Source organism: Neodiprion virginianus, chromosome 2 (assembly GCF_021901495.1).
Source record: "Neodiprion virginianus isolate iyNeoVirg1 chromosome 2, iyNeoVirg1.1, whole genome shotgun sequence".
NCBI lineage: Eukaryota > Metazoa > Arthropoda > Insecta > Hymenoptera > Diprionidae > Neodiprion > Neodiprion virginianus.
In genome coordinates this window covers 28,893,050-28,920,636 of record NC_060878.1, presented here as the reverse complement: position 1 = coordinate 28,920,636, position 27,587 = coordinate 28,893,050, and the positions used below count along the sequence as shown (strand labels likewise).

The following is a 27,587-nucleotide window of genomic DNA, read 5'->3' as shown; positions in this document are numbered from 1 at the left end:
GATTGAAAATCGAAGGTAGGATCAAAGTAATGTAAGAAAAATAGGGATGATACTAAATATGATTCGCACACAATTAATGATGGTATTCAAGTACACCTTGTAAATAAATACTTTCGATTCCGTTGCTTTCGGTTCAATTTCTCGGAGATCCAGTTAACCGTTTATCTCAAATGAAGTTAGTTACATGAATAAAACGCACCACGATTCGAACAAATAAGTAGGTATGTCTTTCGCTTTACCGAATTATAATTTCCAGTTACAAGTTAGATAAGTCAACTATGATCAGTTTAACTTAGTCGTCTCGTTTGAAACGATCTCCAAAAATGACAGATATGACCCAAAATTACGATGTAATTTAGGTATATCATATTTCATACACTTTAATGCAGAAGATCGCGTCGCAAATGCACATTGAATTCTTTGTAAAATAGTAATTGTAAGCGCCGACATCACACTCACCGAATTGGTAATAGAAAATTATTACAATCACGTTCATCAGACACGCATCACACATCGCGTAAAGTAATTGTCCTTTATAAGAAAGTTTAAAAATAAATTAAAACAAAGAAAATATGAATTAATAAATAAAAACTCTGTCCACGTTCAAGTACCGTGATTTCTAGCAATTTAACCCGTTAATTTAAATTTTCATCGATCTTGATTTTATGACAAGGAATAAGTGCGCGTCCGTTTTTCAGTACTCCGTCTGTGCATGTATGTACAGGACCATCAAGGAGCCAATACACGAATGTTCACTAACGAGCTTATAACTCACGCGTAGGTAATGTAGATGTGTATGTTCAATATGTGCTGCAGCAAAAGTGAGCGTGTAATTAATAAATGATGAACTATGGTTTGCGCGGCTATATTTAATTTTTCCGCGTGTTTCGGTTATTCATTATTATTGTTATTATTATTCCGTTGTATTTCCAAGTGAAAAGGGTTACAATTACCTATGTGGCTTAAAAATCACATTTGAATTTTGAACTTCCCGAACTAATTATACAATTAAAACACGCGCTCATTAATAGTAATAATCATAATAGTCGTCATAGTAGTATTAGGAGGAGGAGTAGTAGTTGTAGTTGTAGTTGTAGTTGTAGTTGTAGTTGTAGTACTAATAATCATAATAGTAATAATAATAATAATATTGATAACAACAATGACGGGATCATTGTCAGCAATAAATACAATAATAATAATAATAATAACTATAATAATTATAATAACGAGTAACAATAGTAATCAGTAAGACCACTCCATGCAATGACAACCATAAAAGCAAATACGTAGATCAGTGAGAATAGTTATTGGTGCAACCTAAACACCGCCATCATCATCATCATCATCATGGTTATCGTCGTTGTTCTCGTTATTATCATTACTATAATGCGCGGTTATCATACTACATATATTGTTAATCGGCGTTATCACAATATTAACGTGTATTCATATAATTATGTATTGATTTCAATATTTTCTTATTTCCTTTTTAAAAATGTCATATCTTCTATGTATGTACACATGTATTTGATTAATTAGAAAAACGACACTCTTCCGGTCTTTCATAACAATACCTTATATAATTATTATATCATTGGTACAGGATTATAAAGTGGTAAGTGCGCAATAATAATTTCTATTTTATATTATACTTTTGTTTTTGTTCTTTAATTTGTTTGTTTATTCGCCATCGGTTTTTTTCTATTCACACAGCAAAGTCTAGGTATCACGTAATCATGATGTACAATCCTTCACGCACTTACCTACCAGAATCAAACCCCTCCTAACTCTGTAACTGCGAGTGATTTTATATACACGTGTATATTTATACATATATGTATATATATAAACATAATATATATCATACATACATACATATACATGTATAAATTTTACTGTATTACGAAAAGGAAGAAGTAGAGAGTAGTAAGTACGGTGTTCTTTGTTGATTTGCCGGAGTATGGTAAAAGTATATACATATATACTGTATATAATCGTATGTTTATACGATTACTATACATAGCTACTGCAAAATTGGGTCCTTCGTCGGTAAGCAATGGGTGTGAGAATGCAAATTAATAATTATTACGCGTGTGTGACACCCCCACGAATAATACGTGTATATTATATTTTCACAAAAAATCAAAAAGCTAATCGAATCACGCAGCTTTTTCAGTGTTTGACGGTGTTGGAAATCATTTAATGCTCTTTCAGTCAATTTGTAACTTGGACATGTTCAATGAACACATGATAACTGGCGCCATTGGTCATAGAGAAATTTTAAAACTTTTGTTGAATTGAATCCTACGAATTCGTTTCGTTTTTTTTTTTAATCTCATATAGTACATAGGAATTATTCCACAGCAGGCCAACACTCTTGATTGTTACTATCATTATACTCGATAATATGTATGTGATGGATATATGGATATCTCTGATGTAACACTACGTTTGAGACTGATATTTTGGTACGTTCTATCCACCTGACACACCCTAGTTGCAATGTAGTCATTAAAAATATGGTGTCTCACATCACTTATGCAGCACACGGATTCTCGTATAATACTTACACCAATTAATTGAAGAATACTAAGAAGTCAATGTGTCATAGAGCTCCAATGCAACATCTTGGAAATATATTCGTATGAAGACATATCATATAAATCAGTTTTGGATGCAATTGTTAATCTTCGTTGGAGATAAAATTGAATAAAATGGTAATTACACCTATCTACGTAATATTCCAAACTACTTTAACGAGCTGCAGAATTGAATATCATTAACAACGATACTTTATAGCGGGACCAGGAGTTAAACAAAACATCACAGGAAAGAATCGAATGGGGGAGAGGGAACGTGGAATCGAAGAGAAAGTTAGGAGGTATGGAAATTGAAAATCTACGTAGCGTGCGAACTGTGTACGAAAACTGGCATTTACCACAATTCTTTCATTGTCAAGGCGAAACTGAAAACATAATAATATAATGACATTTACAGAAAGCAGTTGCGTATTTACATATCGTGAAAGATTTAGGTGTTATGCCACTCTTTACCTATAAACGATCCGGGTGGAACACATTATTTATTTACGTCGCATTTGTGCATACACCTGCTTCATTCAATGGTCGATTTGTCATTGGAGAGAAAAAAAAATAAATATTATTATTTGCTGGTAACTCGATGAAATAGATAAATTCTACACGCGCCTAGCATACAGCATAATGATGTATAGTCTGTAGTACACAACGCACAGATTTTACACATATCCAAATACCTTGCGTGCAGCACATAGCTTGGCTCTCTGCATAGGTGTGGAGGTTTTACATCGTTGACCGTTTCATGGCGGCGGATGTAATGATTTGGTTAGATTCATAGTAATTAATAATATTATCTGTGCAATAATTATGTATAACGTATGCTGTTAATTCAGAACAGTTCCCGATATCTCCACGGCATTTATATATATATCTACCTATAACTCGGTATTTTTTCCCCGAGGCAGAGCCATGCAGCGATTGTCTCAAATCGTTTATCAATCCATTTGATTATACATTATATCCTGTATACATACATGTATGCAGGTGCTTACTATCTAATTCGAGTCAAGAGCGAGATCTGTGTACCAAACAAGGGATCGTGGAGACGAGAGACGAAAGCTCTGATAAAACCAATTCATGCTTTACAACAATACAACTACGCCTCATATATACTGGTTCAAAGTTCTTAAATTGCTACCACTGCAGCATTCCGTTTCAATTCCTTAATACAATAGTAGGAGATATTTTCCCTCTTGACCGTACTCATTTCATGACCTTCTATACCTTTTTTATATAACATTATTCTACAATAATCCGTGGGTTTTAGCGTTGTGTCATCTAATATTGATACCCCGCTGGGCATGAGTATTTCTGAAAAATTAAGGCTCGATGTCACATCGCTATACCGTACAAGCCGACAAATATATTCGCAACCGGCTATGTTATGTATTATCCTTAATGAATTTTTATGATTTACTAGTCTTTGACACAAAACCGACCTGTATAATAATATGGCAACAACATTTTACGGCAATGCTGTGTGTAGTGCAGCTGATTTAGCCTGATTATAGAACCGTTGTAAATTTAGTTTCAAAGTGTTTATTAAGAAGTTCAATTATGTTCAAATTTACATCGTAGGTAAATATTACACTATATGGAAAATTGCGTTCGCTTACTTTCGTTTACATTTACTTTTGTTTTTGTTTGCTTGTCTGCTTTTGTATTCATATTTTTACTTTTTTTAAATTAATGAATTTTTCTAATTTTAATAACTTTTCCGCTCTTCGCCCTTTCTTCCTTTTTATCTCATTGTTACTATTTCTTTCGCTCCTTATTTCTGATTCTCGATATCTTCCTTTCCCTTTTTTCCTCCACATTCTCTTTCTGTTTTTTTTTCCACTTGCCGTTTCATCATTCTATCATGTCTTTGTATTCTTGATGGTTAGAAACGGGATCCAACAATATTAACCGCACTATACATTTATACAAACTTGTCAATCTCTTGACCACGATACATCCCTCGTTTTTAACTACCAATGTATTGTAATTATTATTGATATAGTTGATTACTGGAATCGGTCGTATTGTGGACTTGTCCCAGCTTGACATACGACGCTTTCCATGCACGTATCAAAATGTCCGAGAACAATGTAACTTGGTATAAACAACATCAACCAACACTCCATTCGGAAAAGCAGACTTATAAGGTTTGCTTCAACTATATGTAAGAATGAAGTGATTCTATTCATTCGGCACTGTGCATCTGGTGCAAGATTAATGCAATATCGAAGCGTTCGTAAATGAATGGATCCACCGCCGTCACTAATGGTCCATTATGGATCCTGGCTTGAGCCTTGGGGAGGGTCACCATTCTGGGGGATCGGTGACGCCGACCTCACAATCGATACAGTACTTCGAAGTGAATGAGTTGGTGATGAAGATTCTGATTCTGGATGGAGTGGCTGAGGGTCATGTTGTGGCTGTTGCTGCTGCTGCTGCAGTAGTTGTTGTTGCTGGTCTTGTTGTGGTAGTTGTTGTTGCTGCTGTTGTTGTGGTTGTTGTTGCTGCAGTGGCTGCTGTTGTCGTTGTCGCAGAACACATTGCCTCAACTCATCATCCAGTTCACGTTCAGTTTCAGGTTCATAGTGACGGCTATATACACACACACACATATGCACATAAAGATATGAAATTGTAGTTCAAAACATTTGAAAAACGAATAAAGCATGCAAGTGTAAGTATGAAAGATGAATCGTATAGTGGAATGTGTATTGACATCTGTGTATATTTGGTTCTAGTCGAATACAATCAGTAATGCAGGAATGCGATGGCTTTACATCAAAAGTTAAGTTAAAATTGTGCTGAAATCGAAGAACTAAGTGGTGAAATGATAAAGCCACATTTTCTTCAGGACACGTATCTGTATGTATTTACTATTCGAGTACTTATTCAGTTTTTAGCTCTACTAAGCTAGAATTTGCCTTTACAAAAAAATATGCAGCACAAGTAACTCCGCGTTAAGCAAGTTGTTTGCACCACATGTAAAGTGGTTCTTAGGTGTTACACTACAAGTTGCAGTTCAAACAATGTTTAATAAACACATACGTCTCCTGAATACATCTTGAGATGCGAGTTTTGGTATGATAGATGACACAATGAGGTTGCAAAAAGCGAGTACTTCCAGTTACTTGCTCATAGATGTATTGTGAAGTACTTTAAAAGTCGACTCACGCCCAATTCAATTTTTTTCCATGCCTCCTTCTAACAGCATTTCGTGGAGTTTGCAAGTCATGCGATAGTTGTGCCAGTTGTGATAGTTGCACGTACTGCTGTTGCTGTTGCTGCTGCTGTTGCTGCTGCTGCTGCTGCTGCTGCTGCTGCTGCTGCTGCTGCTGTTGCTGCTGCTGCTGCTGCTGCTGTTGTGCATATCTTTCTGCATCATCAGTGGCTTCTTCGCTGGCATCTTCAACCTCTTGTCCGTCATCAGGGCACAATTCGTATGCTTGCTCAAGTGTCTTCTTAGCGCTATTGCTACGCTCCAAAAAGTAACCATTCGTTGATTCATTGGACTGGGCAGGTGGTGACCAATTATTATAAGCATACTGCGCATTTGATGTATACGGTCTCTGCGAAATTTCACAAGATAAAACGGGAAAAAATTAATTATAGTGAGCAACTTAATTGATAAGACCCACAAGTGAGCCAATAAGTGGAAAATGATATTGTGTCTACCATCATTTTTAACTGGTCTCACTGAGTGCGATTTTCCAAATTCAACCAGTAGAAAGGTTGAGTTATAATCAGTTGTACCTTCTTTCACACAAATTGAAGTTGTCAATATGACCCTTTGAGTTAGTCAGTTATGTACGTAAAGGACAACACGTATCTCTCGTGGATGCATAACCATGATTACCATGAATACAACTGAATGTACTCACATAACATTGTCATAGATTATATCCGAAATTCCTTACTTCTAGTAATCAGATAAAAAATAGAAATGTAATTATTTCAATCTATCAAAACCTTGTCAAGTTCTTCTTGTAACCATCTGATAGCAAGCGTCCACTTTCGTTTCAATTCTGGATTAAGGTGTAAGAGCTGATGTGCTGGTCCGCATTTACTGAACAACTGAACCATACATTTAATGCATTGGTAAGCTCGTTTTTGATAGTGATTCTTGCTACGTTGTATGGTCTCGAAAAGGCCCTCTCTTTCTTCAGGTACTCCTGTAAGAAGTAATCTTTTACATACAAACTGTTTCGTGGATGTTGCACAAAAAAGTGTAAATGTTCACATGCATCAATGGTAGATCCTCATACTCAACCATGCTTTACATAGTTTTGTAGCTTGTTATTGACAGAAAAAATTGAGGATACCCTGACATAATTCTTGTCATAGTATAAATAAGCATTTCTGTAACTAACTCTCTATACATGGATAAATACCGTCAATACCTTTCAAAGCATTGTGAACACGATGAGTTTGCCATGAGTCTTCAATGAGTAACATGGCAAGTAAAAGATCTGTGTGATGCCTCAACTCGTGAGTGTAGGCAAAGCCAATTTGCCATAACAATTCGCTGAGTACAGTCCTAGAAAGATGTGGATTTTCCCAGCAACAGTACTGTAGAAGTTTTACTGTATCTTCGGTAACATTTGCATCCTCAATAAGTTTCTTCATGTAACTGTAAGGATGATTAATATCATAACACATGAAACATTTAAGTTGATATTTGTATGAAATCGGATAGTATTTTAACATTCAGAAAGAAAAACATTCGTCGCTCATTACTTTGAACTCGTTAATTTGAAACAATTACTAATAATCATTAATTTTTCATAGAGTAATAATAGTTTCGATTTATTATTAACCAAGACAATGCTTCATTACCTTGTTCTGACGAAGAGTATCTCGGCCGCCTGTGGCTGTATTGGCATAAGGTAGTCTGGCTGGCACGATGGCTCACCATATGGATTTGGCAATGGAGCTGCAGTATAACTCGACTGCGTCCTGGATGATACATCACAGCATCGTAGTAACATACTTACAACTTGATGCAGCTTTGTCAGTTCGGGATACTGATATTTTATTGTAGGTCCAGGTCCTTCATCTATTGCTACCAACATGAACGTTACCGGCACGTTCAGCTATAATATATCAATAACAGATACATCATTATTATGATTTAAAAATATAAAAGTAAATGCTAAGTTCAATCACTAAAGTGATCCTAAAATTATTACACACTGGAGTTGATCCCCATTTTCTTCAAGTCGTTTGTAAGTCAATTTTTTTCATAAATGCAGATAGTATTCTATAATTCAGTTAGGGATAAGATTTCTATTCCTAGTTTATGATTACCTTAAGCAGCTGTGCTTTTTCCGCAAGACCCAGGCTTGCATACATATGAAATAGAGAGAAATAATGGGGTAGGTAACGGCCATGATCAGAGACCTCGCGATGAAGTAATGATAAAACTGCGTGTAAGAGGTGGTCGCTGAGAGTTGCCGTAGGATCCAACAGTATCGCTACAAATAAAATAGTACATAAAATGGCGATACGTACTATTCATAAAGTTAAACACAAGATATAAAACGGAATAAAAGCTTACTTGGCGCATTAAGACTAGGTGGCACGCAGGGACCATCCTGCAGTGAAAAATGAGCGAGAAATACCAATATCTTCAGGAAAGCTGTTCGTACCTCAGTACTAGGACAGCTTAGTAGGTATTCACAGAATCTATAATTCAATTAAACGAAGACATTATTAAAGTTATCGATATATAGGTCAATGACTTGCATAACTGTATAAGTGTATGCATTGAATCATCAAATATAATATATTCAAAATCCTCATAAAGACGGTTAAAATCTTAAGTTGCCAAAGGAGCAAGACCAGAAGCAAAAATACACAGGGACAATATTGGTTTAGGAAATAGCTTTTGCATAGTAGTGGTAGAAAGAAAAACTTGTTTAAACCTGTGGGGGTGGTTGAAGAGGACGTTGTGGGCAAACCACGAACGAACTGCCTTACTACCACGCAGATGATGACAGAGAATGTCATACCAGTCCGTGGCAGCTCCTCTAAGAGTTTTCTTTGTGTGAAAACCGGTATAAAATAAAAATCGTGATGCTAACTGCACAGAGAGCATCGCCAGTTCCTCTGATTCAGGGCTCTGTAAAAAGCAACACATTTATCTTATTTGACAAGCACTGATGATATGCAGTATGTACATAACACACACGCACAGTCCTCATTGAACATTGCCACATGGCAGTAGTAAAAACTTACAAGTCTGTCATTCATGTTCAGCCGATTTACTGTGTGTGGATTGCAGAATACCAACTTTCTTATGAATTGAAAATATTCAGCACTAAATTGATTCCGATTGTGCATAAACTTAATGTTCTGCTTCCTGACACTATATTCAATCGCAGGTGGCATCTTCATCACACCGAGCTTTGTATCTGTGAATAAAAAAAAAGTATTTGCACCACTGAAAAGGTTATTTATCCTTTCCCATATTTGTTATAACATCTGTGTCCTTGTGGACCAAAGGTAGGAATTTGACAAGGTGGACGAATATAGAATTATACAAACAGCGGACCACTCACAGAGGGACAACTCGTTGACGCTTTTCATCAGAGAATTTTCTTCAACATCCAGTCTTGTGTAAAAAAGCATATATGCATTCCACCATCGTTTTTGTCTTCTGTAACTCATTCGTTTGAGCATATGATCAAACACTTCACCCATGTAATCACCACCAAAACACTGAGTTTTCATCTCTTCTTCTTCTTCCATTTTGCATTCAGTTACTTCACCGTCATCAAATTTGTACCATTTTGCAGTCCCATCATTTTGCCTGGATATGGAATCAAAATTATGCTCAGTATAAAATGACCACATTTACGATGCAGAAAAGAAAGATCTGTTTAATATTTCTTTGATATACGTAACTCAATAAAACACACCTGTGTAAAACGTATGAGTAGTAATGACCACCGCTTGCCTGCCCACTGTGAACAACTATTCCACTCAACTGATACTTGGTACAAGTTCCTCTATTTGCTTCCTCAAAGTCGCAATCAATTACCTCACCCTCTAACTTAGCAAGTCCCGAAACCGTATATGGCTCCATATCTAAATCTCTTGGGAACTCAAAGTAGTCGTTGAACTTGATCGCACAAACCCTTTCGAAGTCATATTCGAATCTCTTCAATTGAATTGCCAATATTGGTGGAAGCTTTTTTACGCATAACCGTTTGACAGTTACAACCTGCAACAGCAGTGATGGTTTTAGGTACTGAACTATGATATAACTGGAATGCTTACTGAGGTGGTAGGGTTTCAGCCGAAAATGATAACTCGGAGGTGAAGTGCTGTCTCTTTCTACTAGCTACTGTGCATGCATGGCATAGTCTAAACAAAAATGTTTTGTTGAAAGTTGAGACTGTACCGGAGCAAGAGAGACAGCACTTCTCCTCCGAGCAATCTCTGTCGGCTGAAAGTCAACCATATACCAAGCCATGCAGTGAGCGTTCTAGTTGAATTATAGTTCAATGGCTTTAGTAATGGGTATAAATGAGATGCATAGATCCGAATGGGACAAATGTGGAAGAGAAAAAACGTTTAAGTAAACCATAGGCACACGTTACAGAATATTTATCCAAAATGTACCTTTTTGTTGCATTTGTCACAATGGTATGCGTCAGCTCCCTCAAGAAGCTCACCTTTAACATACTGTTCTAAAGAGTCGAGCAAATTGCTATGATTTCTGATATCTACGCTAATCACACTGAACGGCTCCTCTTTTGAGTACCTTAAATAGAATTGTCCATATTCAATAGTTAGCGAGGACAATAAGAAACTGATGATATCAATTTATAGGATTGACACCATACCTGTGAGGACAACCCTTGCAGATCTTCTGATCACTGTACGAACCACCTAATATTTTGCCCATGATCTGTTCGTGTCCGAGTGCTTTAAGCGCTTCGTCTAAACTCTCTACTAAACTCATAAAGAACTCGACTGCATCTTGCTGTTCCCTCAGATTGACAGGCTCACCCTGAAGTCTAAAAATGTAGTGAAACTTAGAATATCTAAAATATGATATGACAACCAACAAAACTGATACAGTAATAAATAGTCACTATAGTGTACTGCACTTATAAGATTTATATACATATACAGTGCAACCTCCGAATAAGACCGGACTCGGGCGGTTAGGGGCATATAATTCCGAGAAATGAGTTACCCCCACCCGCGGACCGAATTTTGACCGAAAATTGAGACCAAAACACAATTTCCACGGGCGGACTTATTCAGAGGTTCGCCGCCGATTCTGCGATGTACGACGATGCGTGAAGTAGTGGGGGCAACTCTCGAGCGAAGATTAGGGGAAGCGGACTTATTTGGAGAGGGATTATTCAGAGGTTGCACTGTATGTATATATGTGTATGTGTATGGTGTGTTTTACTTGAAATGTTTCCATAGGCCACGGGGTATATAGTACTGAAGTTTGCTGTAAGCCAGATGACCAAATATTGCTTGGACATGTTTGAGAATGCCAACGTTGTACTCTTTCCTGGACTCATCGGCACCGCATTTCTCCTCATTTGTGTCATTGTCATTTGCCTCAACAGTTTGTTCCCCTTCTGTCCTCTCCTCGCCAGAAAAGTCTTCATTTACGTCGGTCGCAGCGCCTTCAGCCGCCAAAAGACCCACCCTTATGCTTTCTACCATGTACAACTGTTGTAGCACTGAATTCATGTAGCATGTAGCCCCAGCGTTTTTCAAGCCTACAAACCCCTTAGTGGGCCTTGGCCCTACTGGTGGCAGGTAGTCCCATTCAACGAGTGGCTCGTCTCTTTCCGAATAAAACATGTCTGTAAGCATAGTGACTAGAAGTTTCATGTTTGGCACACAGCCTACACAGAGACCGACGAGCAGATCCAACGCAGCACTTGTAGACAGTGGACTTGAGCAAACAGGTGATGTCTGTGGTGAACAAAGTTCACCCGTACCGCAGAGCTGAAGCATCAGCCTTGAAGCCGGAAATACAAAGTCTTCCACCAACTCCTACGTTAAGGGTTAACAAATGAGTAAGTGTGAAATACACAAGTGTCAGGCATGATATGCAATAATTCAACATTTGACGAAGTGTCTAATGGCGAATTCGATTTGCAGAAAAAGTGCGCCCTAAGTGCAGTATTCTGAGATTTCTAACTTTTCTATTACCTGAAGAATAGGGAATTTGCACTCAGTATGCACTTTTTCTGAGAGTCAAGTTCGTCCTAAAATAAGAAAAATACCTTTATTAGATTAACACCACGTTTCTCATCCGAGCCCAACTCGTACTTTTTACCTGGTGGTAAAAAAGACAGTAATTCCTTGGCCAGGCCAAGATGACCTTCAAGAACAGCTTCTTCAGTCTGACTTTCCCCGGTCTCCCTAACTTTGTCCCTTACTTTCTTTAACCAAGTAATTTCGTCATTCAGCAGGGTTTCGGCGGTAGCTAATGGACACCCCGCCACATGGGCATAGTTCAACAATCTGCAGAGAAGCTGAAAATGAAACAGGGAACAGATTATTTCAAATATATGTAACGTGATACCTGTGCAGATTCAAAATTTGCACCAACTCAATCAATTTGAAATACAGCAACATAAAATTTAAAAAAATGCCCATAAACTAATTGTTTCCTGTGATACCAGTCGCCCCACACGTACAGACTTACATAAGTGCAGAACACGAACAGATGTACACTTACGTTACCGGAATCTAACAATCTCTCAAATGGTAAACGCCAACTTTGGAGAGTTAGAACCCAGCAGCCGAAGTATGCATGATAAATATCACAATAACTACCTGAAAGTATTCGTGGCTTTGTTTTGCATATTCTACCACCGTTGTATTGAGAACACTAAAGAGGAGAGTGATGGTAAATTGGAGTTGTTGGTGACCAACGCTGCACCAGGTGGATATCAGTAGAAATTGATCAGCAGCAGCTACCCTCACTTCCCGCGATACACTCAGCAGAACAAGATCTATCAAGAACGTTTGCCACATCTCATGTCTTGTGAGATTTTCGAGTGCACTGGGATTAAGCACCAACGCTATTGCTAATACTTCCAATGCTTCCTTACATACTGTGGACAATTGCTTAACGTTAATTAAAGATTATGATGCAGCTAGTTAGTTAGTACATGGTTTTTGTATGCAACATTAATTGAAGAAGAAGCAGATGACTTGGGAGGATAAGGTTTTTACCTAGTTCATCCTCAACATCTGGTTTCCTCTGCTCTTTCTGACAGGTCTCATGCACTGCATGTAATACCTCTGTGGAGGCATTAACGTTGGTCAAATTTCCGGTAGACGAAGCCCAAGCCAACCGTACAATTGCACGTATAGTTGCAATGTCTGGTAAGTCCCAAGATAACGCCTGAACAAAAAGCTGCCGACACCTATCAGACTCAGTTCCCCCTGACAACATCTGGTCAGCGAGATGCTGAGCTAACTTTGCTGCAACACTTCGCAACATATGCTCTGTATTTTGATTTGGAACACTGTGCAGTGCCTGTTTCAGTACAGCTATTGGCCCGCGAACGCCACTGTTGTGATTATCGTTATTTTCATGATTTTCCGGGCTAGACGATTGTTGCTGCACTACTTCATCGATAACACGCACCATCACATTTCCTACTACAGTCAGTAATAACTTGCACAATTTCAAAACAGTGAGATATGCGGCTCGTTTCGTTGACTCATCAGCATTCGGAAGAAATTTGTTCTTGGTGAGCATGTCTAGAATGACGCTAGCTTCACCACTTTTAATGAAATTGTATTGAAATTCGAAAGCTCTATCCGACATTGGGTCTAGTGCAGGCATCAGAAGTGCGTACAGTACCTGAATAAAATTGATAATATTGATATACATACATTCATACATTTGTATTACTGTGCAGCACTGCCGTGAAGTATGATGTTATGAGACAAAATGCATACCATCATATTGTATAAGACTTGGCTAGGACTGGCAGCAAAAAATAGGCATTCAACATTGGTGTTTTCTTCATTGCAGTGTTGACTCTGAGAGACATCATCATCGGAGCCTCTGTAACGGCCGAAAAACCATTGAAGACGAGCTACTGTTAACGTGTCAGGGGGTACCAGTGCCAATATATTACGAGCACCATCACGAAGCTGGGGATATTGCAAGCTACACCCAAGGTCAGAAAGTTGGAAGAAAAATACAGCATGTTGAGGGCGCTGCGAGATTACCTACACAAATAGGGTAAAACCAAATTTTACATGAAATATCCAAATATGTGTATTCACTTATACATTTTTTCAGGACGAATATAAATACTCACCACACCAGGTAGATTATTTTCTGCTTCCAAATTTGGCCCATCGTACGGATGATGAGGCGAACTGGTTGAGCTATCAGAACTACTTTCAGGGGAACTAGGTATGTTGCTATTGACCTGACTCAATTTAGCTGACAACAACTGTAATGATGAAAAACAGAGCTTACTTATGATATACGTCGCATATTGGGATCTAAAGTAGAAGCATGACTAGAGCAATGGCAATGTAACTGGGCTAACAGCTGATCAAATTAACTATAATATACGAAATGAAAGAAACAGAAAACTTCTTGTAAGTGATTCGACTTATGCTTAGGTATGTTGAGTTAACACAGAGTGAAATATACGTTGAAAAACGATTTTTATAAATAAATGCGATCCGGTTACTGTAGTATATTTTCTTGCCACAAGATAGCATTCTGCGAGATTTCCCCTCACGTAAAAAAAGCCCAAATTGGGTGTAAATTCGTACCGCTAACTTTTTTCTTATCGGAAATTAGCATTATGTATGAGTTGGGGGTATGAATTTACCCCACCCAAGTGGGGTTTTTTTTGCGTGAAGGTCAGATCCCAATTTCTTAACGAGTATTATTTCAATCAGAAATTTAATAGAATTTTAATCGAATTATACCAGTGACTATTTTACCAGGCACTAAACTTTTTATGAAAATAAGTAAACAAAAAGGTTACAACAGTAAACAAATATAGTAGTTATAAAAAAAGTCATTATGTGCACACAAACCATTTTGTCTCTCAGCGGCAGTTGACAAAGTAATTTTCTGTCATCGGCTTGCTCAAGAGGTTCTCCGTTGATAAACAAATCTAGTTTAACGTTGGTACCACTAGCTTTGATTCTTCGTAGCACTTGGCGCCTTAAGGATGCAAGTGTATCTTTGGTATGTGTATAAATATCTATGTCATCAACATTACGACCAGGACTAGCGAATCGAATTACCAAAGATAAATGCTTCCCACGAACTGCTCTGTAAACATATATACAATAATTCGTGTATTCTCTGTTTCTCTGTAATGTTGAAAACTTTTTGCAACACAGAATACACAACTCGTATTCGAAACGCTTGTGTTTGATGGTGATTCAACAAATATACTTGTCATGTGGCTTATAAGCAGTCTGACTCAAAATTCAAGTGCTTCGCTTTAAACGTTGCTAATCGCTCAATTTTGCTTAGGCACGCAAAAATTGGCCTGAATAAACACTGAAGGTCTGATCATGACAATAAACGAACTGACAAGTATGATATTAAGACTGTATATTGGAGTGGAGTGCTTACGTTGATGCAAGGGTTGGGAATACCATATTGTTCGGAATATAACTCAAGGTTTCTGGTGCTGGATATGCTTAACTTGTGTACAGAATTGAGTTCACAGGTATGTTTAAAGAATAATTACTGAAATACAGTCAAACACTCAAAATTTGCCTTATTTTCAAGGTCCATTCATACTCAGAACAATACACTATCTAGTATGTGCAGTGACAAAAAAACAAGTACTCCGCTACTAACTGTTAGTTGGTATTTGAAAAATAACCAGACTCACCGATGCAGCGGTAGAATTTTCCTCTCCCCTGGAAAGGCGGCATCACACTCGTTTAGATACTCTTGAAGTACCATCATCACCCGGCACATTTTCACCGCTTCCATTTGTATTGTATTAGCCACTTGGTCTTCCCGTTCTTCTTTACTGTCAAGGTATACCTTACTTAATACAGATACGGTATCGTAATGAGCCTTTAACCTGTCTAAACACTCGGCGATGTAAGTTTCGTGAAATGCTAAAACAGAAGCTTGCAGCCGTGGCCCCAAATTCGTGTTTACTTCTTTGAGCAGTTCAATGCCACGATTTGCAATCTCGTCGGGACTGTTTGTAACTACCTGCAGATTAAGAATTTATCATGAGTATGTTCTGTGAATTTTCTATTGATTTGGTCGTTGAGTTAATTAGTAACAACAATATTGAAGTACAATGCATACTGTCAGTGTTGGGATGAAAAAGAAAGCATGAATCAATGATTATGTGCTTTTGATAATTGCAGGAATCGCAAATAAAAAAAGCTGAACATCTCTTCAGAGTTTAACTTACCCGCCACAAATAATCTGTGCCGATGAGATCAACATCATCCATCAAAAATGTCCGCCTTTTTAGTTTCAATTTACCCTCCTTAGAGTTGACAGCTTTGAAAAATCTTTCGTAACACTTTATACCACTCTCTGTTAAGAGAGCAGGATCCAACTGAAGTATGTTGTTTTCAAAAAAGTCTTTGTTTATTGCTGGGTCAAGATCAGGCTCTTCACCCATTAACTTTGAAAACCATTTGAAACAAGCTTCCCGATCAGAAACAAATACTGCTTGCTCCGCCAAACATTGCCATATTTGCTTAGCCTGTTCTGCACATAACCACAACTGGCCATCCTGTACAATGAACAGAATATTAGCACAGTCGTTCATCAATAAGTGTATTTAAGTGTTCACGATTCATTGATTACATACCTTAAGTAAGAACCTCAAAAAATTCAGTCTTTCTTGGACTTGAACAATATGATTGTAACGACGATCCGGCATAAACGTAGTGGCATCGATTTCTGAATTCTCCTTTACTATGCGCCGTACTTTGTCCATATAATTCGTTAAGCTATTTGTAACAAGTATCACAACGGAGTGTTGATTTTGTAAACGCTCTATAACTTCTTGTCTGGAGAGAAAATGTTATTATTATTCCATAATTTTTATAACGTCAGCAGTGTATATTATTGTATTGTTCCGAACATAAACCAAGGTTATTTGCCATTGACAGCCATCAAAATCGTCCTCGTCTTATACGCGGAACTGTCTTATGTGTAGATAACTAAGAAATCTACCCTAAAATACTGTCTCAGAATCAAGGGTCATCTTATATGCGAGTTTGGTTTATATTTGGAATATGATAATTCAAAAAACTTCCACCAAAACAGAAGTGACGGTTTCTCATATTTACTACGCATAATTGTATCATGTAATAATTATTTAGGTGTCAGCACATCCATAGTTACCTGTAATATACGTGGTGACTACGCTGACTAACGCCCATATTTGGGTTTGGCTCATAGAGACAACATATTTCACGTATCTGTTTTAAAGCAGGTAGAGCCCATTTGTCCCCGCTCTTTAACTCCTCAACACACTTGTCAAGCCATATTGTTTTTTGGGCATCCCGCTCTTGGGAGCAAGAGTAATCTAATATTTTGACATGAGCATTCAATGCCTGGTCCATTATTTCCGTTGGTACCTCGTCAGAGTGCGCAAGATTCCAGAAAAGAGTGAGCACCTAAAAATTTTTCAAAGAGCAAGGAGTTATAAGTAACAAAATGGTTTCATAATGACAAGTCGAATATTTTCCATCGGGTTACTAATTACAGGCATCTAAGGCCAACAAAAAATTTAATTGATTCATATGTTATGTACTTCGAACCTTATGTGCCATTACGCCATCCTTGTCATCCTCAGCGAGTCGTCTTATTAGTTCTAATAGCTTTTCACGTTGCTTCTTGTTCGCGGTCTTCCAACTCGACTGAAAAATGTGTACATGCAATGTTCAGACAAGTTATTGAAGTCATGCGGTCACGTAAATGTAGATACATTATACATTATACTGTAAAATACCTAAAGTGAACGCTTGGAAATATGATTGTAATAGATAAATTCACTTACCTGAAAACACTCAAATAAGTGGTCCAGTTGATCAGCACTAAAGTCCCATGCCAATTTGGCAAGTAAATCATGAACATTTTTCACTATGGCCTCGTGCTTGCCAGCCTGAGCAGCCCATACTGCATCCAAATCTTGGACAGTCAATGCACGCTCCTTGATGATAAATCGAAGAATCTTTTCCAGTTTTTCTACATACTGAGGTTGATGGAGAGAATCTCTTAGAACAATTTCCAACACTCCGTTGTCTTTGATCCATTTCTGAAATTACGATAATTAAAACGAATAGGACAAATGCAGCTGTAATAACATGAAAATAGAATTCAGAGCAAATTGGGACTATAATTATATGATGCAAGGAAACCATATAGGATTAAGCAAGCAAATAAAGAGTAAAAACAGAACATACCGCCATTCTCTCTGCTGTAAGCCATTCTTCTTCGTCAAGACCTGGATTCCGATGGGGATAGTAGCTTACACTGGCAATTACTTTATTAACCTCGTTTAAAGCGTTCATTTTTCCATTGAAGGAAGATATTTGCAGAAGTCTCAGTATCATCTTTAGTCTTAATATTTCTAAATTCTTTATCATTTCATCTGGCTGAGGCACACGTGACACCAAACACTTAGTGGCCTTGATTATTGCCGAGATGGCATCATTTTTTGATTCGTTCTTGGCTTCCTTTTTCAACTCTTCATCTGTTAAATTATCCAATATAACTGGAACCATTTCCTGTTTAATTTACAGAAAACGTATTATAACATTTGGAGTAATAATTCCAGCGATTCAATTTTTCATGCAAAGAGGAGCAAGTATTTATTTATCTCAATATTGTGAATGAAGTTATGTTAAAAACATTTACCCAAATGTAAGCACTATTTCAAGTTTTTTAGAATTTGATATTTTTCCAGTTGTACAATTATAGGTATACAAATTACATGTTAAAACGACCATCTAGATATTTTCCTTTTTCTCTATTTTAAAGCTGCAATATACAGAACTACGAATGTATTGCTCAGAACCATAAGGCATGCTCACCACTATGGGCATCAGGTACTTGATAATTGTATGAACAGTCAAAAGTTCGTAACATTGTCCGAAAGGTTTGATCAAAGCGTGGATCACAGGCACTGTCAAATTCCGCCCACTTTGAAACCTCGAGAGTAATATTTCAAATCCATTCAGGCTTCCAAACCTATGAAATATTTTCATTTTTTTTTACGTATATACAAATTATCTGCTCAAAAACAGAGTGAACATCCAAGTTTTCAATTTATGAATGATCTGGTTTACTTTTTTTGATTAATTAGCAAGGAAATCAACAAATTAGATAGATGCACGATTCATTAAAATCAGTGAACAAGGAATACAATACTAAGGGATTCTTACTGTGAGGTGGCGTTAGATGGCCCAAACATTCTACTATTGCTTACAACATATAAAATGACAACAACTGACATCTTTTCAGATCTATATAATCTTTCAAAAAGCGTAATATCTTGTGCAAGTTGGAATATGAAAAGGTTATCGATTAATATTTCAATAACAACTTACCTATTTATAAGATCTACAAGCCAACCACGAGGGCTTCTGGGGTCGGATGTAGGCCGAGCATATAGTTCTTCATCTGGAATATTACTACCTTGTGGCACAGTCTCAGAAGCTCTGGCTGCATTGAAAGTGTGAAATCTGAAAATATCAATGCTACTATCAGCAACTCCACATTCAACATTTGAAATACCTCATATGTCCATGAGAATGTTTGATATTCAAAGCACAAACTACTCGCTAATTATGTGTTTAGTTTATTTTATAATGAAAGAATAACATACTTGTTGTTGGGATTAAACACCATTGCGAGTAAGTCCAGAAGAGGAAACCAGTCTTCGTCCAGCTTGAGAACACAAAGTTCCACCAGACGTTCGCAGCTCGCATTTATACAGTTATGTATATTCAGCTTCCAGCTATTCACAGCGTCGTCAGTCAAGATTTTGGTGAATGATATTGTCAAGCCTTCACGAAAAAAGCGCTGGCACGCTTCACTTTGGACATCTAATTCTAAAAATTACAAATAGCATCACAATGGTGACACAAAAGGCAAATATTAAATAAATTATAGTTAATCAATATTCGCATACTTTTGCGGCATAAATCAATGCTGGCTTGCATCAAGCATTCTAATTCTTGTTCGGGTAACACGGGAACCACCCAACGAGGGCTAGATATTTTCTCATCCAGCATTGCTAGCTTAGAACGGGGAAAGTCAGGCTCGCCGTTACGTCTTTCATTACTGTCATCTGCAGGGTTAAGAGGTTCGGTAGATATTTCACTCTGTCCGACATTCTCTGTCAACTGAAGCCCAGACATGGCATCGACCAATTGCTGAGGCCCTGGTGGGCTATGGATCTATCGGTAATATTCTCAGTTAACATTTCGATATAAATATCACATCAACCAACTGCTTTCAAGCATCGTTTGTCAATTACTTGTAAAATTAGTATTTCTGATTAAACTCTGAACTGGAAGTCTGTATGAGGATGAAGTTATCAACGTTACTAAAACGATGCATGTTTAAAAAAATTCAATAATTCGCAGCTTTGTGACTTTCCAAAACTTAGTAAACCGTTATATACAAAATGTACACTGATCCTGAAAAACCAACGACTTGACAGTCATCTTAAAATTGCCCAATAATAATTTTTTCTCCTGATGTGTCATTACATTAACGTTACTAACTTCAGCCTCGTAAATCGCAAAAAAAAACATAAGAGTAATAATAGACAACATAATACTTTTTCTATACCCTTGTACATCATAGCCATATAGGATTGTGATTCAATGAGGCAATGAGGCCGGTTGATAAGATGAGGATGAAATTAGTAAAGTTACCGAAACGATGTATGTTTAGGAAAAATACCTATTCCGCATTTTTACAACATTCACAAATTTAGTACATCATGATGAACAAAATATACACTAATTCTGAAAAGTGAACTCCTTGAAAGTCATACTAAAATTTCCCAACAATAAATTTTTCTCCTGATGTATTGTTATGTTAACGTTATCAACGTCAGCCTTATGTGATGAGAACTTATGGAACGTATCAGTTCATTGATCAATTAGCATACCTGAGCAGTTTGCTGCTGACCTTCGGGAGGGTCTACCCCGACTCCCTGTCCCCTTGTGGCAATCGTCATTTTGCAGCCTTTACTCTGCCCCAATTATTCTATGATCCTTTGGTCCTTTGGATGCCACCACGACAATGAGCATCCGACACATTCAATGGCATTAAATATTATATCCTAAAGGCCTTGTTCCACTAGCTGTACATCTACATTATCTAAAATAAGATTACAAAGAACGGGTGATTTTCAGTACTTTGAAAAGGTTCAAACAAACTTGTGGATCTCTGTGTGTACCTGAGAATCAATTGCATGCAATGCAATTGGTTACTACTCAATTAAATGCGATACTTTTGAGTACCAAATGAGACACTGATCATTAAATGCACATTATGAAACCAGAGTTTACAAGTATATCAAGGGAAGAAAAAGGGTAGTAAGAACACATCCCCATCGTTATAGTGACCAAGAAGTCGTAGCAACTTGAGCCAGGAGTCTACGTACCCGGGCCCGTTGTGTGTCACCGCGACGCGGCTGTCACGCGAGGGTATGAACCGTGAAATCGTCGTGAAGTAAGATACTCTTCAACATCGTTACTGGGAACGTTAAAAGTCGGTGTCTACGTCAAACGGATGATTTAGATTATGGAAATCGAACTGGCGAATTGCGGAGACTGACCGTTCACTATGACGTTGCAAAAACATGAATATAGGATAGTATTATGAATTAACAAAGAAACTTTGTCAAGATTTGTTCGCCTAGCCTCGCCACCGGACGACTTCGCTCGCAACTTCTTCGTCAGGCTGTCGGGCCTCGTAACGCGTCACAGTAACATGAAACTAACCACTAACGCCTAGCGAAGCTATCTCAGAATCCCGACATTTCATCAATTCATCCGTGATGACAAACTTGCCGAGGGTGAACGGCGGTACAATATTTTTCGCCCTATTCACCCGACCGGGTATCCAGACAAAATGGCGACTTTCTTAATGATTGGCACTACGGTGATGAATATCAAACGTGGTATAACGCGTATCTTTTCACCCTTCTACTTCCAAGTTTTCGGATTACAATCACCCCCTGTATCGCGGACGGTTCACCGTACCATATTATGTGGTGATAACCAACCTTTACATAATAATTGTTGTATAAATTAGTCCTGGCAGTTTTGACGTGACGTTACGAACTCACTGCAAATCTGTAAACACTAAACACGACCGTAGCGCTGCGTTCGCCTTACCCCGCCCTGCCCCGACCCGCGGCGTCGTCGCTTGTCTAGCATTGGCGTCACAACTGCCGCCACCATCGCATTATCGCCGGCCGCAAGTCTGTTCTGTGCTAGATCTATTATTTGATGTTTCTGCTTTTCAGCAATATTTTGCCAAGTCCCGGAATTGCTAGAACTCACCCGTATGTCACCGATTAAATCTTTCAAGGTGTATGTACTTCCAAAGCAAGTATTTGTCTACGAAAGACACGATTACATTTCTATCAATAACGCAATTTAAATTGCAGTCAGAGTCAAAGAGAATCTCTTTGCTCAGAGCTATCACCTGCGTACCTGCACAAGCAGCCCGCGAAACTTTAAATCATCTATTTCGAGCGACTTGGGACAATTTGCCTTCTCTCTCCGTTGACCGAAGATATTTCGGTTCTCTGCTCTTGTGGTTTGATATTCAAGGAACACATATACGTATACTACACGAAAAGATTTCTGTCAGCTGTAGATACTAGTCATACACATTGGACATCACCTTCAAAAATAACTGGACGAAATTAAATGTTCGATCCAAGGATTTTCCCGAATAATTTGCCACGTTTAGATGACGCCTAAAATAGTTTTAACAAATCAGGAAAATTTCACGATCGAAAGGAGACATACGACGGTGCGAGATTCGGATGATCATGAAAAGAAAATGTTACCCTATTAACACAATACCTACTATTACGTATCTATGATAGGATTGCGTTTAATAATTTATTTCTGATAAATCTCATTAAACTGTACATAACATTATGAGCAATTGGTAGGCTCACAAGCATAGTATATATATTCGTGTGTATAAATGTGTGTGCACATTGTGTACAATATTTATTCTTCGGATTGATACATGCAATCCAACTGTTTTGTTGAGATACTTTTGGAAAAAGGTTGGCATCATAAAACAAGTTGTTCAAGTTCTTTTAAAAGCTCAGCTTCCTTTTTAATTTTATCCAACTGATTTATCTCCAAGTGCTTGCCTGCCTCCAACTGTTCTTTCAACTTTGTTATCTGATCCAGCTTCTGCAAAACAAAAGTACAAAAAATAAGTTTTTCTTCCTAAAAATAATTACATCCTCTCTATTCGCTGAATCACGCAATAGCATTGGTTTACTTACGCTTTTAACTTTCTTTATTTTTTTGTTTTTCTCTGGATCATCTGTGAGGCAAGAATCCGAGTCTACAACGTTATTGCACGAAGGTCCATTGAAACTCGAATTGCTCGGCCTAGTCTGTTGGCACGTTGTTGTTATACCTGTTATAGGCGCTGTCAACGTTGTTGTTGCCACAGCCTCCACTCCGGCTGCTGCCTCCAATTCTTTCTTTGCTTTCTTTGCTTCCCGCTTCTTTTTTAGCTTCAAAGCAGCTTTAGAGGGATTAGCTGTAAATTAGTCAAATTGCATTAGGTATCCAGATTTGGTTGTGACAAATATCACAGTCTGCAGCATCGAAAAATTCTCTACAGTTCGGTATTCTAATAATTGATTGTATGAAACAATAATTCAAGTCATAGTCCAAACCTAATACTTACATTCCGAACTGTACCTAGGGCCTGGTTCGTCTATATCATCATGTAGTTTGAAATTAATAATCTGCCCCCTCGCCGAAGGTGGCCGATATGCTTGTTTCGAAGCTGTTTATAATGGGCAGATAAAATAGAGTTAGTACATCACTAACCACAAACCGTGATGTTATCATCAGGGTAAAATTTCAAGTTTATTACCATATTCTGAGTATCAAATATATTAAGATATTTCTTTGAGATCTCTCTCTACCAACCTTGAGGTTGACTGGAGGTAATCCCTTCCACAGCCCGATAACTGATCGGTTTTTCCATAAACGTATTACGAGGGTACGTCTGCCACAGTACCTCCCACAACTCTTCCTGCTTGTTCCATGGCCTCTCATAGAGCAGGGTTCCCGTATAGTGCCAAATCTTGAATCTGTGATAGGGTATATTATTTACTTACAATTACTTGATGGTTAATATGTGTTACAGTATGTCAGTTGTAAGGAAAAACTTCTTTGTTTGTATCTTACCCATTTCCCATACGAAGTCTTGGAGCGGTAGTTGCGGTCACAAAATGCTCACCGTCAGGTGACCAACGAAGCAACGTCGTATCCGGAGCCTCAATTTTGGCAATAAGTTTCCTGCTTCCAACATCCCAGAGCTCGACACCACCATTCAGATTGCCGAACCCAGCCAAGATCAAAATTTCACAGCAGTCAAGGAATTTTGATTAGTTCATTGAACAAGATTGTACTTTATTATAAACGTGAAAAAGAATGGATTTTGTTTACACTGAAGCAATGTTAGTAAGTTTCTTGATTATATGTGAATTGTAAAGTCTCATTACAATCAGTCTAAACCACAGTGAAAATAGTTGCAAAAAGTTAGATTAGTACATACAAGAAAAATCTGCAGATTATCTGACATTACCAGCAATTTTTCCTCAATTGCGTAGAATAAAAGGATATTGTTCCCCTGTGGATTGTAGTATATGCTGTTCCGGTGTTTTGTGCCAAATTCAAAGACTGGTTCACACTTGAGGTTGAACAAAGTAGTTTTAGCTGGCATGAATCCATAAATTACACAAAATTCCACATGCTTTGGTGACCATTCAACACTATGAATTGGACCTTCCTTCCCTGCAAATAATCTTATTGAATCAGGTTTTCAAATGAAAAAAAATCGTTACAGGAATCTAGTCATTTGGACTTGAAATTCGATAAAAGTGTTGCTTACCAAGCATTACCATTGCAGTTTGACCTTTGGTATCAAGGTAATGCAATGTTTGTTTCCCGTAGTATGACGCACCTGTTTTGTCTACCTCTGTGCTTGTCATCAATAGTGCACTAGTTCCTCGTTTGTTCCAATATATATCCACTCTATCAGACTGTAACACAGTAAAATGCAATTCACATGTAAGTAAATATTTACATTGTAGAAATGTCTACCTTGCAGGCACTGATATTTACCTGAAAAAAACTTTTATTAGCCAAAGACTGTGATGCTTCAAATTTAGGATATTGAAATAGTCTGCCAAAAGAGGGCTGGCCAGATGATCCTGCAAATATATATGCATAAAATTACCAAAATTATTGCAGAGAAATTCGGACAAATGTTGGAAAATATCATGACTTTACGGTGAACAAGGAAGATCAAGTACACATATGTCAAGATGAGGACAGATTTTAGATGAATGAACACAGTACAGCGCATGCTATGAACTGTTGCTAATCTATTGAAAAAAATCATATCTAATCTCTTGTATGACATCTGTTATGCCGTTGATGAGCTATGGGCATGACTCCTTTTTTCCAAACATTATGTCCACAGCGGTTTGTGGTGTGCACTGTGCTACATTCATTTATATAAAATCTATGCATGGGTTGAAGCATGTGCACTCAACCTTCCCTGTGTACCATAAATTCAGAGTATATGGAAATATAACTTATTTACCTGGCATGTTGCAAAGGATATGATAGGGGGGATTGCCTGTCGCTACACTAAATTTTGCAACCTTAGCCATGTTTATCCTATTCACAACCTTAGAAAAATCGGCATCTTCATAGAAGTTGACAGTGCTATTAACCAGCATACCACATATCCTTTCATCACTGGACCACTGAAGCTCCCTGGCATTATTTACAGCAATGAATTATCATCAAATTTTGAAATGTGTGGCAAACCAATTTGAAATTGTATGTATCTTCCCACCCTTACCAGTCCATTTGTTTCTTATGAATAAAATCCTTGACCAGCTCTCCATTTTCAGATTTCCATATACAGAGGTTTGGACAGCCCTGGGGATTAGCCTGCGATACTGAAACATGGATTTTATGGTAGAGCAAAAGGGCCTTAAGCATTTGCTATAACATATCAGTGGAATATCAAGTTTGCACATTAATTTGATCGAATCATATTTTCAGAATATTTTAATCATTAATCATTAGAGTTGCCGAATTTATGTCAATTTCTGAATAATCAATATCCTATACGCATGGAAATGAGAATTATGAAATATACAACGTACTTATAAATGGTTCCCAAGTTGCTAGGTAGGTTCCCTTGGGTGAAAAATCTATGGCAGAGATCTTAGGCCGTTTAATTTCAGCAACTATTTGCCAATTTTCGGTAGCAGCTATCTTCAACGATACTCCATTTGTCCAGACGTAGTATCTTCCCTCAGGGCTGAAAGCCATGAGTTTACAAGATCTACTGGCATCGCGGGGGAAACCACTGACTGGCTCATAGGTTGGTGGACCCTGGCCCAGACTCGTTCCTGTCGAACCTCGCACTGTAGATAAATACGTTTAACCATATAAATATTATGTATGCATTAATTCATGACTCAGTGACTTCATCTTTCCACCTTCTGCATTGCACGGTGAAATCTCTCGAGCAGTACGCTCGTGAACATGTTCTGCAGATATAGCCTTCGTACGTGTTACGCAGGATTATCTGGGGAAGCGTGAGCTGAAAACACTAACGAAACAACGGAAAACGCCGGCGAGAATTATCGTAAAAATTAACTGACTTACCAGCGATACAAGGAACGGTCGTGGCCATTTTGTAACTTATATTTCTGCCCCTTGCAGAATCCGAGTTAATCCGACATTTTCAGATATGAATTGGTGCTTGCAGAGGGTTCCTAAATTTTTGTAGATCTTTCTTCTTCCTATCCAATTTGATAAACAAGGATGCCACGATTACGTGCATTCATGTACGTACGATTCACAATTCGTAGCTTCACAAATACTGTTGTACTCTACCGGGCTTGAATTATAACTGGAAATGCGATCGCAGCGATCGCAGCGGACAAGACTAGATACGTGTGCGCTTATACTAGCTGCTAGTGGCAGCTTCGCTCACATACTGGCATGTATGCAACGGTAGTGTGGTCAGGAGTGAGATATATATATATATATATATATATATATATATATATATATATCCGAATAATATAATGTTTTTGTCGTTGTACACTTGGTTAGGCGAAACGTATGGAAGATGAAACAACCATACCGAATATATATGTATTTTTCTCTCTCTCTTTCTCTCTCTCATCACTACGGCTTTAGTTTTCGCAGTTTTCGCGAGGTTGACAGAATGAGTAACTGCCTCCAGTAGTTACGCTCTAAAGTTTATATAGATTTGAGATAGCACAGCCATATATCTTTATACATAAGCCATTTTATACAACATGCGCTTACCGGCCAAATACGTCACGAATCAGTTCTAAACCTCTATTTCGTGTCAAAGAGCGGTACTAAACCACGAACACGAAAACACGAGCGTGTAGGCTCGCTCTGGCTTCCCTCTAGTTACGGATTTCTATGTCATAGAGTTAGACCATACAGAGCGGGTGACTTTGGAACGTATTGTGACGTCGGAACGGTACCTAGTGGAAATCTCCAGATGTTAGACACCGGAAACATTCACACGCAGCTACAGCCAGACTCACATCAGTAGTTTGGGTCACCAATTACCGATTAAGTATTGAAATACACCGGACAACGGGCATTCTGTCGCTCTAATCGAACGAACCGAAGAGGGAGAAATTGTTGGATAAAAGATTT

General features: G+C 37.9%; 2 protein-coding genes across 5 annotated transcripts; both read right to left on the bottom strand.

Moving 5' to 3' along the window:
- Window positions 1-4,330: 4,330 nt before the first annotated feature.
- On the bottom strand, window positions 4,331-21,947 carry LOC124299173 (probable ubiquitin carboxyl-terminal hydrolase FAF-X). 3 transcript variants are annotated; one of them, XM_046752173.1, is made up of 33 exons: window positions 21,872-21,947; window positions 20,750-20,961; window positions 19,760-20,027; window positions 19,454-19,679; window positions 19,176-19,310; window positions 18,660-18,816; window positions 18,030-18,353; window positions 17,624-17,881; window positions 17,385-17,483; window positions 16,966-17,240; window positions 16,427-16,628; window positions 16,019-16,348; window positions 15,476-15,810; window positions 14,661-14,901; window positions 13,922-14,059; window positions 13,554-13,829; window positions 12,819-13,455; window positions 12,417-12,697; window positions 11,861-12,112; window positions 11,026-11,627; window positions 10,448-10,621; window positions 10,224-10,365; window positions 9,518-9,822; window positions 9,158-9,408; window positions 8,835-9,010; window positions 8,522-8,718; window positions 8,155-8,282; window positions 7,905-8,071; window positions 7,434-7,690; window positions 6,998-7,227; window positions 6,567-6,769; window positions 5,772-6,166; window positions 4,331-5,192 (listed from the first exon to the last, which is right to left on the bottom strand). In XM_046752173.1, the coding sequence occupies exons 2-33, from the start codon at window positions 20,816-20,818 to the stop codon at window positions 4,874-4,876; spliced, it is 8,049 nt and encodes a 2,682-aa protein (XP_046608129.1). In that variant the 5' UTR covers window positions 20,819-20,961; window positions 21,872-21,947; the 3' UTR covers window positions 4,331-4,873. The 3 variants fall into 3 exon arrangements, with proteins under 3 accessions (XP_046608129.1, XP_046608130.1, XP_046608128.1); XM_046752174.1 differs by lacking the exon at window positions 21,872-21,947 and adding an exon at window positions 21,588-21,829; XM_046752172.1 differs by lacking the exon at window positions 21,872-21,947 and adding an exon at window positions 21,248-21,541.
- Window positions 21,948-22,707: 760 nt separating this feature from the next.
- LOC124298922 (eukaryotic translation initiation factor 2A) lies at window positions 22,708-26,794 on the bottom strand. Of its 2 annotated transcripts, none has more exons than XM_046751596.1 (12): window positions 26,550-26,794; window positions 26,042-26,305; window positions 25,732-25,831; window positions 25,468-25,643; window positions 24,984-25,072; window positions 24,751-24,901; window positions 24,483-24,653; window positions 24,045-24,219; window positions 23,784-23,947; window positions 23,536-23,637; window positions 23,123-23,385; window positions 22,708-23,027 (listed from the first exon to the last, which is right to left on the bottom strand). In XM_046751596.1, exons 1-12 carry the CDS (start codon window positions 26,575-26,577, stop codon window positions 22,902-22,904), a joined length of 1,809 nt encoding a protein of 602 aa, XP_046607552.1. In that variant the 5' UTR covers window positions 26,578-26,794; the 3' UTR covers window positions 22,708-22,901. The 2 variants fall into 2 exon arrangements, with proteins under 2 accessions (XP_046607552.1, XP_046607553.1); XM_046751597.1 differs by lacking the exon at window positions 26,550-26,794 and adding an exon at window positions 26,381-26,518.
- Window positions 26,795-27,587: the final 793 nt, after the last annotated feature.